Here is a 14691-nt window from a genome sequence, read left to right on the forward strand (position 1 = left end):
AAATAGTGTTATATTCAAAGTTAAATTAACTCGTACCTAAAATAATTCGATGATTGTTAAATGTACTTAAACACATTCGGGATTTTATTTGCAAAGTCGTTCTTGTATCGAAAAGGTTTTTGTTAATTCGTATTTAGAATCATTCGGATTTTGTTAACTCGTACCAAGAATAATTCGTTTTTTTGTTTTTTTTTTAGTTTTTCATGTATATTGGTTTAAGAATTCTGCTTCTTAAAGGAACTTCTAGCTTTACTTTCGACATTTACGGAAGACCCACTCGTTGCTATGCAACGAGCTTTGCTCTAGTTGATTTTATCATTGTAGTTGTTGATTGCTACAAATTTATAGAGAAATTGCAGTTTATTTTCCTTTAAGCAGAGGATCATGCTCAGGGGCAAGGATAGGTGGCGATTTTTTGGAGTTTAAATCTCGTTCAGGAAATTTATGACTCAAAAGTAACAAGGATACGTTGTAATCTTTTAAGGCTATGCATATGCAGAAAGCCGGTGTATAGCAGAATAATGAACCCTTTGAAAAATGACCGGGGTAATTTTTTGACCCCCGGTCATTATTCTTATTTACACCGGCAAATGCGTCATAAATGTTTAATGCTCCCTAAACATACCCACGAAAAAAATTCTGTTTAGTGTTTTTATCTGTATTGAACACAATATTTTTTTCTGTCAAGTCGAGATCAGTAGCTAATTATTCATCATAAAATATAGTTAATCTGGCAAGTTTAAGAAAAGTTATTGTAAAGTTGAATTAATTAAATAATCACTGGTCGCGACTTGTCTAATAAAAAAATGACAACTGTTCATTATTGTGCTGTCAGACAATTATCATGACTTCTCAAATTAAAGTTGTAGAGATTTGCCGGAAAATTACATAAACGGGCGGTATCTTAACAAAGCACCGCAGTGGCGTAGCTAGGATTTTTTTTAGTGTATTAAAAATTGACAGGGAGTGCAGGGCCTGTGGCAAAGCCCTCGGATGCTCCTGGATTTTAAGTTTAAGCTTTTGGATTTTCAGGTATTTTGATGATGAGATATTGTCTCAGAATGTTACAATTTTACATACTGTATGTGCAAGGGAGATGTTGAATTTTAAAAGAATGTGTGTATGAAACACGGATGCCCCGTTACAACGCACTTTGAAAAATTATTAGTATGCACTTTGCCAGTTTCACAATATATTCCTTTTAGCTGTATCTACACAGTTTAATAACAGGATACAGAGTTCTTAGTCTTAGTAAAAAATTGTTGTAATCGAAAAAATCGCCAGAATATAGGTTTTCAGATCGATGATTTGATTGGTTGATGTAGATATTGAATCTAGTTTTTCCAATCTCGTTTTTGAATTTCGAATGAAGTTTCTGGGCTTTCGTTAGACGTGAGAATGCTATGTATCTCATTATTCTTTTTGGCTCATAAGAGCTTAGGTAGAAATGTCAAATTTAAGCATAAAATTCAAGGAATACAACGTTTGACTTTTAAATCTTACTTTGAAATTTTTTTCTCATATTATAGTACGTGCTTTTGCTGATTCCAAGCACTGCCAGCCACGTAGTTTAGCATACTGTGATGCTACCGATGAGAAATGTCGTTTCAAATTGTCCATTCTCTGATAATCTACCAATTTTAGAGTTTCAAACATATGATTGAAGGCTTTAATATAATCATATAGAATGTTAATTCCATTCATATTAAAAAGCAGATATGAACTAATTTGATTGTTCTTTTATCAAAACCAAACTCACGACGAATGACTATGGATCCAGTTTAATATCCATTGACTTTTTTCATGTGTGCTAAGGGCCATAAAGTTTGACCTACTTGTGGCAATATCTACCACTGATAAGGTCATAGCACACATGAGAATGCAGCATGGAAGCCTCCTTATGCTCTCTGGGGCTAACAACTGACGTTTTTCTGAATCGGGAAAAATTTGATCTCAATTATTCGACGCTTTATAAAGGACAGACAAAAAACGGCTAGAGGTAAAATGCTGACGATGTACCCGCCACTTTGGAGGGTCCAGAGTGGAGGGGGTGACACAAGCACATAACTTCCGCGTTTTACCAACACCCCACATCCATAGCATTATTTTTTTTAACTTAACCAGCATGAAATGTCAAATGAAATGGTTGTTCGAGATTTAGCATATTACTTTTTTCTACATTTAAATAATCTAATTACTTCGGTGCAAGTTTGATTATTCTTGCTTTTTTGTACTGATGTTCCTTTTTTGCTTCGGGGAGGGGGTGGGGATGCAATAAATCTCTCAAAGTTGAGGTGAGTTAACTTCCTGTTCCCAGTCTCATTGGCCTCAGAATAATTGTTAAACAAACATGTAGTAATTTATGTATCCTGATAAAGTTCATTTGAAGTTGCTAAAATCAATAAATTTTAGGCCCCCCCCCCCCACCTTTTAAAATTTCTAACATGTGCATACATAACAATTTATCAGTAAAAACCAGTCACATAAACAACCCATATGTTTTAGGTATTAGGTGCATGATTGGTGCAATTAAAAGACAGATCAAACGGATTCTAAATTAAGATTGACACACCAAGCTCCACCCCCTCCACTCTGGACCCTCCAAAGTGGCGGTGGGTCCACGGTCAGCATTTTACCCCAGGCCACAAAAAGCACATAATTAAAGGTTTACTTAATTCATAGCTCTATAAGAAAAGACTAAAATCTGCACGCCCCGTTTAAGGGGTGTCGTCCCACTTGGCTTAAATTCTGAATTCAGAAGGCGGACTACAAATCGCTAGATCTTTAGCTACGTTTCATATTCATTATGAAATGCGTAATGTACTTAATAAGGAGAATAAAACTACTATAGTATATTACTTAAGTTAAAAACATTTGTGGTGTGTTTTGTTTTCGCTAGTAATGGAAGGAATTGTACAATCACCTAAATGTACCCCCCATCCCACAATAAATACACCCCAGACCGTTCATGGGGATAGGAAAAACGAAATATTTTAATTCAAAGAAGTTTAAAAAAGATAAATATTTGGTCTCTTCAATTACGTGTACATCCTAAATAATGCATTTCCCAATAAATTTTATTTCGCTAGCGGATGCTCCGTTGCTCAAAGAGGTTTTAAAAAGATGAATATTTGGTCTCTTCAATTACTTGTATACATCCTAAATAATGCATTTCCCTCACAATATTTTATTTCGCTAAGGGATGCTCCGTTTTGCGGTGCCCCTGTTTTTTAAAGCATAACCGATGACCCTATTCATTGAATGAATAAGACCGTGGAACATAAACTGGCAAGATTGGAAATAATTTCACCCTTTACAGCGAAAACATTTGAAATGGGCGGGGAAAATGAACGCGGACGTCTGAGAAAACATTGGATTGAAATGATCGTTATAGGAAGTGTATTTTCAATCTACCTCAGACTTTTATTTACTGTTAGCATGCGCGGATCTAGAGAATTCAAATTTCTATAAATTACATTATAAAATTACCAAAAATATGCCTGGGACCCACTATCGCGCTAACACAAAACACGAACATGTCACAAATTCATATTAGGTGCTCTGTATATTACCAAGCAAAGAAATTTTAAAATGTAAAATTACAGGATATAACATGTGATGAATATATTATTGTTGAATTAATGAATTATATTAAATATTTATGGTAAATTTGTCAATTGGTAGATTTTATAATAATTTACATGGATGCTAGCATATCCTTAAACAGTGACATACTAATAACTATATTTTTATTCATATGCATTGATAATAAATGAAAATGATATATATTTCAAAGTACATTTTATTTATTTTTCATCCATGCTTGCGTGCAGGCCTACATATTTCAGTATGCGCAGTCTGATATTTCTGGACACGACTTCCTACTAGACTGTGAAACTTGCAAAGTTGCGTTAGCGCGACGGCGTGTTGTGCAAAGGTGCGTTAGTGCGACGGCGTGTTGTGTGTTAGCGCGATGTCTCGTTTATCTGAACGCGATGTCGCGCTAACGCAAATGGCCCTATCCGGACACCATACAGAGGTGGATTGAAATGCACTTCCCATAACTATAGTTTCAATCTATTGTTTTCTCAGACGTCCGCGTCCATTTGTCCCCGCATATTTCAAATTTTTGGATGGTAACAGGTGAAATTGACGTAAGCTGTATATTTCCATTGAATCGACAGGCAATGTGTCGCGGTCTTATTGGTTACGTACGAATGAAAAAAAGCAGATCAGACAAGACTCGTTTACATATCAAGTGACTTCATTTATTGCCATTTTGAAGTAAATGGCGCATTATTATGCTTACTTCTTTTTTTTGTTGAAGGTATTTCATCTTCTGAAGATTCCTCGAAAACATCAACAGCTCTTCTTTTTTTAGATCCAAATGGCCGACCCCTTTTCCCTATTGCGTTAAACATTGCATTGACAGCATAAATGTACAAATAAATGATCTGGGTTTTTTTTTCATTCAAAAATTACCCACTTTAAGTAGTTCCAAACTCTAAACGTTAACAAACCACTTACGTTTTCTGTTTATTGGTCTGTTTCCTGATGAATCATGGTGAGATTGTTGATTTTGAACAGTTTCTAAAAAGTATAGCAACTACTAATTAAATTTATTTGTACTCTCTCTCTCTCTCTCTCTCTCTCTCTCTCTCTCTCTCTCTCATATATATTTGCTTTACGGGTTATTTGGTGTGTTTTTTTTTTGTAAAAGAAAATCGAAAACAACAATGAACAATCTTATGTTCTTTCCTTACCACATTCTGAGCTCAAATCAGACTCTAAGCTTGAGGAATCCGAATCGATTTCGTCTAAAAAAAAACATCAAGACAGACGTACAAACATTTGTACAAGTAAATCTGTTGGCTATATACTATGTTTTATTGATTTACTTATCTTTCGTTTAAATGGTATCGTTCAAATAATCGTTACCGGAAGAAAGAGCGGAACTCATCGATGAATCTGATTCCTCTGCATCTGTGTTGTAACTCATTTCTTCTGGGTTTTTTCTATTTTCAATGTATACGGAGAATATATTTTTATAATCGGGCAATTAATATATATCAATAACTCTATCAACGAATTTATTTCTTACAGTGAGCGAAAAAAAGACAACAAAATATTGTTTTCTTTAAAAAAAAAAACCCACCTTTCATTGAAAGACCAATGATCAAAATCAGTCTACGTTAAAATGCCGTCAGTCAGCCCCCCCCCCCCCCCCACATTACAACTCAATCAAATAATGCGCGGATCCAGAAAATTTTTCCCGGGGGGGGGGGGGGGAAGAGATCATTGTGTTTGAAGGGAGGGGGTCAGAGACATATTTGCGATAATTTTACTATGAAAATTTAATAAATTTGCACTTTCCAGGCGAGGGACCCCCCACGACCCGACCCCCTTTAGATCTGTACATGATGTTGAAATATGGGAATTTCCAAAAGGGCCACTTGCGCAAGTGAAAATTATTCAAGGAAGGGGGTCAGAGACATATTTGCGATAATTTTACTATGAAAATTTAATAAATTTGCATTTTCCAGGGGAGGGACCCCCACGACCCGACCCCCTCTAGATCTGTACATGATGTTGAGGTATAGTTGAATGAAAACACAATTTTTAGATAAAGTTGAGGCGTAGTTATTCCCCCTTACAAGGGAAACAAGCATTAAACATGTAATTAGACAATTTTCTGTGTTAATTAAGATAATATATTGTGTTCTTAGAATATTAGATGACAATTTTGAATCTTGACTTTGTGTTAAGTATGACTGGTCAAAGGATGGTGGATGTTTGCCTAATATAATCCTTTATTTATCAAGCAGACGATTGTTTACATTGAAATATGGGAATTTCCAAAAGGGCCACTTGCGCAAGTGAAAATTATTCCAGGGAAATTGTTTATTAAACATTTCAGCGAATATTTTTGATGAAATCTCTGAAACTTAGATTAAACTTAATATGTAAAAACACCATAGTTTTCCCTCCGGAAATACCTGCAGACTTTCTGGGTAGAGCATCCACCCCCCCCCCCTCCCCCAATACAAACAAGGATACATACACTATATATTATGATGATATTCTACTTCTACAATAAATATTGGAACTTATTAACTTGTCAAAAATTATCATTACTTTTCCCATTGTTAAAAACAACAGAAAGGGGGGCGGTGAAGTCCACAATACTATTTATACATTTATATATATACATGTATATATATGGAAATTACGTATATAGTTATGTTTATAAATAATTTTCTAAAATATTTAAATACTTTGAAAATGATCGTCTTACCTTTTTTCAACTGCGGACACTAAGAGATATTTCTCTAAGAAATCGACATCTTACGAGTGCTTATACATGCGAAAATAGTAATGACGTCACGTGTGAAAAATTGACGCAATATTCACAGCAGACGTTTCTTTAAGAAATATGGCTGCGTTTTGGAGTTTGGAAAAGTCGGGAAGCGAAATTTATTTATCTATAAATGGAGGGGGGGGGGGGGGCAGTCAGCATAGAAAATGGGGAGGATCCGGCCATCGTCTGGGGTGACAATGGTCAATAATCTATAACAGGCAATGTAATAATCAAATTCCAAATTGAATACTGATACTGGGACGGAACGGCCAAATTGCCGTCTCCGATTAAAACACTCTGCTGTAGTAACAATGATTTAGAATCTATAACTTATGATTAACTTGAAAGATTTAAAAAACCAAAATCAAATTGAAAATATGGAAATTTGAAATAAAATAAGGAAATTAACGATGATATTGGTATTACAGGAACCCCCCCCCCCCCCCCCGGGATAAGTATGACAAATGTAAATTTTTGTCTCAGGATTAATAAAGTAAGGGAAAATTGTTATAACTAGAAACAGTGATTTTTGTCAAAGAAAAAGAAAATTCTCTTCTAGATAATGTGCCATTTTTTGAAAGACTTTACTGTTTTTATTATCCTATGACAGTTTTTTAATGAGAAATTTTATTATTTTAAGATTGAAATTGACGATTATAAATTAATTAAATCTAATAAATATATATTAAAATAATCTTTTTACATTATATAGTTCTTTATAGATCTCAAATTCCATGTCGTGAATTTTTGTCACATCTACTGTTGTTTAAAAAATCCAGGAAAAGTACGGGAAAAAGTACGTGTAAATGAATTATGATGTCACGAGGTTATTAAAATCAATGTATCGATGACGTCGCATGTAATCCAGACGACAAGTTTCTGAAAAATGTCTTGGAGTTTGGAAAGCTCGGAAAACGGAATCTTCCTACTAATCAATGGTTTAAGAGCTTTAGATCTTAATGGTACCGCGCTTGGTTCTATCGAAACAGCGAAACCAGGAAGGAATGCCACAGAGATATGGGTAAGTAATAAATATTTTGAATAGTTTATAGAGAAAACATTCCCTACAATAACCGAAGTATAGTATATGGGAATTGTCTTAATATACATAGGCTCCAATGTATTGCAATATTAATATATTGGGAGAGAGGAGCGATACTTGCAGTGTTTGTAGGATTAAATAAATTGACAAGCTTACTGTCAATCGACAACGCTTACATGGTTTTCATTTGGAATTTGAAATTCATTATTGTTCAATATGCATTATATATAGTTTAGATCTCTAATTTGTAAAGTTTTTCCTCATATACACGCATCGTGTGACTTCTATAGAATAGTTAGACTCGCTAAAACAAACATGAATATGAAAACTTGATTTTTTCATGTTAAATTCAGTAGCCTACAGATATATGTTGGTTTTGATAACATACATGTGTGTCAACTATAAAAATATTTCTATTAAATTGATTATCATGGATATGAGATTTTTGAGAAAAAAAGTTGTATTCCGTGCCATATGTGGCAAACCAGATATCGGAATCACATTTTGTATTAATTTGTCAATTTGTATTAATTCGTCAATTTGTATTAATCATACATTGTAAATACAATGATGCTCTATATAGATTGAAAACATAAAAGAAAAGGTGAACATATACTATATAGTATTGTATTATATATTTGTGATATCAGGCTAAAATGGTTATCATGAATACATGTTGGTCAAGTAAAAAAATATAAGGTACAATGGATCATGACATGTGAGTGTTATTAATATATCATCATTGAATTATTATCAATAGATCCAATTCAGTGGTAAAAAAAATGGAAAGCGTTTGGACAGAACAAAGTACAAGAGTACAAACGGGTTTCTCAAAGAGTTGGACAACTCACCATCCAACTCATTTTTCGTGGATAAGCTAAGAGAGTATGGCGTGGGTAATGGAAATAAACAAAATGGTGCAAAGTCAAGAAAAAGGAAGAGGCCGGAGATGCCTTCTACAATCAGTTTAGAAAGGCCAGAGGACACAGAGGTGCCGGATGAAGTAAAATATGTAGAGGGGAAATTTGTTGGTATGAAACTACATGAACTCTGTCTCATACTTGTAGTAAATCGTTAATACGTGCATATTTATATAAACCAAAAATGAAATGAATAAATAATATAAAAAAAAGGTTTTACTCTAGTAGTACTATTTCAAAATTTCAGGACAATTTGAGGTAGAACTCTCGAAGCTTCAGGTGGCACCTGCGAATTATAGGTATTTTGGTTTTGTTTGACTTTTTCAGCAATAATTAAACTCCCTTATTCGTGCCTTATCTGTATATCACTGTACCTGCAAATACTGGTGTACTTGTTAAATTCAATCTTTCTTTTTTTCTTTTCATATTAGATCAAGAAACTTTGATAGTTCTTGGATTAATATCATCAAAGATACCATTTTAAACTCGCCCGGTGGGATCGTGACAGTATTCCCAGTCATGCTAGACCCATCGGTATTTATATATATTTTATTCATCAGTCCAAGTCTCTTGGTCATCTTAAAAACCTGGTTTCTGATATAAATTTCTTTTACAGATTAGTGACCCAAGTGAATTCAAGGAGGAACACCTTCATGAAAAAACACTCTACACGCTTGGTGGCAATCATGTCATTCAAGCAATTAAACGGGCGATAGAGGAAGAGCCAACAAATGCCGGTTTAGATAGATACAAGTAAGAACAAAACACATAACAAAAGTGACACTTACTTTTAAATGATAACATTTTTTAAACCGATTTTTATTGAAATTCTTTCAACAAGGTTGGTGAGAATCGACTTATATGTTGGACTATCGACAGAAGAGGGTCAGCTATTGGCCAACATGCACAATAAAAGGACAATGACTAAAAAAGTGTTTTTTCAAGTAAGCAAAAAGTTGGTGGGTTTTTTTTGTAGTTAGTAAGATATACTGCAAAATTCAATTAATTTGTAATTATGTGTTTTGTTAATGTAACTACTCAATGGTTCACAGATTAAGTGAGAATTTATGTAAATTTCAATATTGAGTAGTGACGAAGTTTGAAACTGTATGTCCCGGTATATTTTATGCTAGGCTCATGGAACTAATATAACAAATCAAATATATGAAATATGTGTTACATTAAAAAATTTAAAATTTTCGAGAACTCTGAGAACATAAGTTCAATTTTTTCCACTCTAAGGTTTATTAAACTTAATCTCCAGGCAAATTAAATAATTCTTAGACAATAGAAGTGCGACATTATCTTAACAGATATATGTGTGAATGTTTATTTTTCTGGCATGTCACTTTGTTATCGAAAAAAGAGCAGTGCCATTAACCCCCCCCCCCCCCCCCCCCCGAGATTGGTTTAAGATCAGGAGTATGGTTGGGCTTACTGTGCTGAACCCCGCACGTTAGCATACATGTACTTAAGCGTTGAATCATTATTTTTTGAAAGATATAGTCTCATAACTGCAGCGGTGTGTGCATACAAATTGAGTAACGCGCGCTTGCGCGTTCTGAAAATTTGTATGCACACACCGCTGCAGTTATGAGACTAAACTCTCAAAAAATTGCCTTGTCTGCAAATGTGATTTATACGTCAAAATTTCTGTTTTATCCTAAGGGTAGGTTCAAATCAATGGAAGAGCCACTGTAACAGTCACAAGCGTAAACTTTGTTTCTCGCTTGTGACGTTGCATTTTACAGCGTTCAACGTTTGTGACGTCATAATAAAACTAGTCATTCTAACCTTTGAGTATCCTGTGTCTGTTACGGTCTTATAGCTGCAGTTTCTTTTCACACACTTTACAAGCAAAAAATATTTGGAATGTAAATATCGTGTTATGTTTGGCTAACTGTGCTGGAACCCCGCACGTTAGTGGAGTATGTGTGATATCCGGCTAACTGTGCTAGATTTCCGCACGTTATTAAGTCTCGGAACTTCGAGAATTGGTTATTTCACCAACTTAAATACAACTTGAACTTTTTGTTCCGTGGAGTTTTTACTCAGCGTAAACTTGAGCGAGTGTGAGTAGGGCGTAAATTGCTATCTTAACTGAAACATTTGATTTTCAGGACCTGGTTAAACAAGCCAGATGCATTTTCAAAAGTGCTGGAGATGATTGGAGAGAGGCTGTTGTTCAGATTGTCAACCAGATACAGGTAAAACTACTGACAGAAGGTGTTGCAGTTCCTATGCTCATTTTCCCTAAAAGAGTTGCAGATAAAATGGAAAAATCAAAGTTACAAAATTCGATGTTATTTTTCTTTTGCTTGCAACGTTGTATTATCAAGCAGGGTGGAATTTATCTGGAAAGTTTGTACCAACTTTTATAAAAACATTATATAAATTTTATCTATTATCTGGACTAGGCGTGTGTCTGTCTATATACGATAGAAACATAGGATGATTATAATTAGAGCCAGAATCCGATTTATTCAAGTAGCTCCAAAAATGATATTTAAAACACACTGGGCAGTAAAAATCAAATGGATATATGTTAGCATCAAAATACAGAATATATGGTCATCTTCCTAACTGTATTTGGTGGATGTCATGTTCGATAAAAATGCGCGTAGAATATTTGTGTATTATTGTAATACTATGTTGCCTAAATATGGTACATACCCTCATTGTAAATACATGTATTGCCGTCTATTAAGATATATTTTAATTCTGGTTGAAACGCAGCATTTGATTGGATAGAATAACTTAATTAAATTTGTATAAACTGGTTTGCACGTCACAGGCCTTGTCACAATGCACTAACGTCTGACGTTACTTTTGAGTTTTGAACAGATAAATATTATTTGTAAAAGTAAAATGCACTCAATTGTACGGTATATAACAGAAAATTCGCGGATTATAAAGCGTTAACTGCCCCAACCCAGGTTATACGAGTATAGCTTGGTTAGATTTCGGGTTCATTTCTTAAATGACTCTTCGGAGCGATACGGATATTTAAATATTCTTTCCATGTTAGGGAGTATTCCCGCTTATTTGCAACAGAGGTGGCGTAGTTATTAGGACTTCTAAAAAACCCAAAATGGTTCTGATATACATGTAAAACTGATATGTACACTTCAATGTAATACATTGTTAATTATACTATAATTAACACGGACTATTTTTTTAGGAGAGCAGCAATAACCACAGCCTCTTGTTTCGGGTTATTTCCTATCCAGAAAATTTGTTTGAGGAAATAGAGAGAGTAATAGACATTTGGAACACTGGACGTCCAATGGAGGAGATGCAACAAAAGGTGCTTTGCAGTCATATGTAATTACAAGCAAGATTAAAAATGGCCATGGGATAATAATCAAATTGATCATTAAAAATACTGATACTGGGACGGAGCAGACACATAACTGCCTCCGATTAACAACTCTCCGGTCAATAATCTATAACACATAATGTCTAATTTAAATTAATTGTAAGAAATACTGATTGAGTATCGGTATTTTTTATGAAATTAATTATTACTACTATTGGTGGACATGTGCCCAGGCGACACGGTTTCAAGCCCCGGGTGCCGAAAATATTTTCCTCTTATTTTTTACGTATATGAACAATTTTATCTTTAAGGGTGTTATTTACTCAGGGTTTGAGTTCTCAAATTCCGATTGTTAAAAAGTTCAATGTAATGAGTAAAATTTGTTCTAAACACAAAAAGTATTTATGAAATAAATTATTATTGACAAAACATTGAATAGTTTTACCTTATCATGGAATTATGCTCAAACAAAAATTGACTTTTAGCCAAACAGAGGAAATTCGGACTAAATTTTGCAGATTTTGTTTTCTGCTAAAAGTTTTGTGGCATTAGTCTAATATTAAAAGTTAGGATTTCATATTTAAGTCTACGTAATTTTGCATATTTTCCGTTGGTTTTACCTCACTTATTCATTAAAATAATCTTATGGCACGAATAATAAAAATATTGAAAAATGCTTAAAAACGATGAAAGACATCATATCTCAAAATTTTGATCATTGACCTCATATAAATTTTATGCCAACAGAATAAGGTCAATATAAGTAGTTCAATATCATAAATGTTTTCGTATTATCATCATTCAATTTTTTGTAAAATTGAATCAAAAATGGGTAGGGATTCGAAAACAGATAGAGGAAATTCGGACTGAATTATTTTTTTTAATTGATGCTGAAATCTTAATGTTGTGTACTTATTTAGTGCCACTACCATTCATAAACTGTATCTTATTTTTTTAAGTGTTTAATTATTTGTAATATTTTTGTAATTAAGAAAATCTCAATCGTAGTGTAAAATTTTATGGGATTTTTCTTGGTTTTTCAATAAATATTCAATGGCCATTAACTCAAAAAGTAGGTCATTGACCTACTTTTCTAAAAGTGAAAAATAACAATACAAGCAAAGGTCTAAAACACACAATAGATGGTTTTTCATTATCATCAGTGGATTTTTTTTTCATTCTGAGTAAACGTCATCCTTAAAATGATGTGTTCCATCTCATTTAATCATTAATAGGACGAAAGACCCACTCGTTGCTCGCAACGAGAACAATTTAATATTTATATTCCTATGTATTAAAAGTTCAAAGACAAACGGAATCAGAAAACAAGTGACACCAAAATTTCTTTTGAAGCGAGTTTAACTTACATGTAAATTATAATACTAGTACATGTGTACATGAATGAAAGCTTACATTATTCACAGATCTTTAAAAGCCTATCAGGACTGCCTAATGATGCCAGCCTGGCATATTTAAAAAAAATCAACACTGTCGCTGACATCAACAGGACAGCCAAAGAAATAGACAGGAGAAAGAGAACAGAAGTACTGCAGAAAATATTCCTAGAACGGACAGGCTGTAGTACTTGGGAGGAAGCCTGCGATACATTCGACGATATTTCCGAGAAACTTGAACGGTTTCAAGGTATTTGTTTTTAATGTTGGCGCTCAATTTTTAAAGTAATAAATTGAATACCTACCTATTTTATACAATTAATTTTATGCTTTAAAAACAGAAAAGCTGTAAACTGTTCCAACCAATTTTATAACACCTCAAAGTAAATATTAAGATAAGCGTTTAATCCACATGTATGTAAAAACAATCAAATTTTAATTGTAGCGCGCTTTCTGATTGGTTAAAAAATTATTTCATTTAAGGAATAAATTCAATATTTATTTGTTTTATACGATATAAAATGGTTTGGGGCAGTTTACTCTTTATAAACCGCGAAGCGGTTTATTAAAAAAAGCTTAAACTCTTTAAAACCATTTTATGTCGAATAAAACTAAATCGTATTAAGAATTTTTCTAAATCATAGTTAGACTAAAGTTAAACAAAAAATATATCAAACTTTCTCAGGTTGAGTTTGATTTTCATACAAAATTTATGTCATTTTAAAGGTCAAATGGTCGTTTTTAATCATTAATAGCAGGAAAATTAAAGTATGATTACAGGGAAAGAATTCATAGCTTCGATGTTTCTAAAATGCCTAAACCCATTTTAAACTAATGTATGAATGGGGTCGATATCGAATTCATTCCTTAGTTTTGTGACTCGATTATGATTATGTTGTTAATTACTTGAATTACACAAACTCCGGATGAAGGAGTCATTGTCAACAGAATTCCTATGAGCAGGTTCGTTTTTTAATGCATCATCATGCAATAAGCATTAAGTTACAAGTTCTCCATTATTATTTTCATCATAAATATTTTTCATAGGTTTGAACATCACACGGAAGTTTATACCAAAGGTGTTGCTAGACTTCATCGATGACGTAAAGGAATACCGGGAGACGAACACCCATCTTGATATTACGATCGATCTTGATCACAATTTAAAAGATCACCCGGCTGTGGTCAAGGTCATTCAAGAACATAAGTTAAAATTACAAGAAAATTTGTTGAAAGTTGTGAGGAATATTAGTGAGGAATAGAGAGAGAGAGAGGGGGGTTTCAGTTTTTGTTTCATTGTAAATTGTAAATCACTATCAAATCATATGTAAATATTTGCATATCCATTGTTCTTTCCCACTGCAAGCCCACACGGAGGAGCTGCAATTATTACTGTATAATCGCAATTGCTCTGTCTGTATGCGCAATTGCCCCCAATGACTTTCGGGTAGCGAATTCTCAACAATTATATATTGATTTTTAATCAAATATATAGTGAATATTTTTAATAAAAAAAATATGTGGTGTTTAATATAAATTATCTAAAGTTTAAAATAAAATGCAAGGTATTATAGTTTTATTCATATTTAATTTTAATCAATTACAAATGTTATTTATTATTGTATGATAAAAATGTGCCTAAATAAAACGAAAGTGTT

General features: G+C 33.4%; 1 protein-coding gene across 1 annotated transcript; it reads right to left on the reverse strand.

Annotated features, from left to right (window-relative positions):
• Positions 1 to 1706: 1706 nt before the first annotated feature.
• Positions 1707 to 5071, reverse strand: LOC128172762 (uncharacterized). The gene is made up of 5 exons (XM_052838515.1): positions 4939 to 5071; positions 4764 to 4817; positions 4528 to 4590; positions 4310 to 4405; positions 1707 to 1931 (listed from the first exon to the last, which is right to left on the reverse strand). Exons 1-5 carry the CDS (start codon positions 4997 to 4999, stop codon positions 1756 to 1758), a joined length of 450 nt encoding a protein of 149 aa, XP_052694475.1. The 5' UTR covers positions 5000 to 5071; the 3' UTR covers positions 1707 to 1755.
• Between the last annotated feature and the right edge of the window lie 9620 nt (positions 5072 to 14691).

This window comes from Crassostrea angulata, chromosome 2 (genome assembly GCF_025612915.1).
Source record: "Crassostrea angulata isolate pt1a10 chromosome 2, ASM2561291v2, whole genome shotgun sequence".
Taxonomy (NCBI): Eukaryota; Metazoa; Mollusca; class Bivalvia; order Ostreida; family Ostreidae; genus Magallana; species Magallana angulata.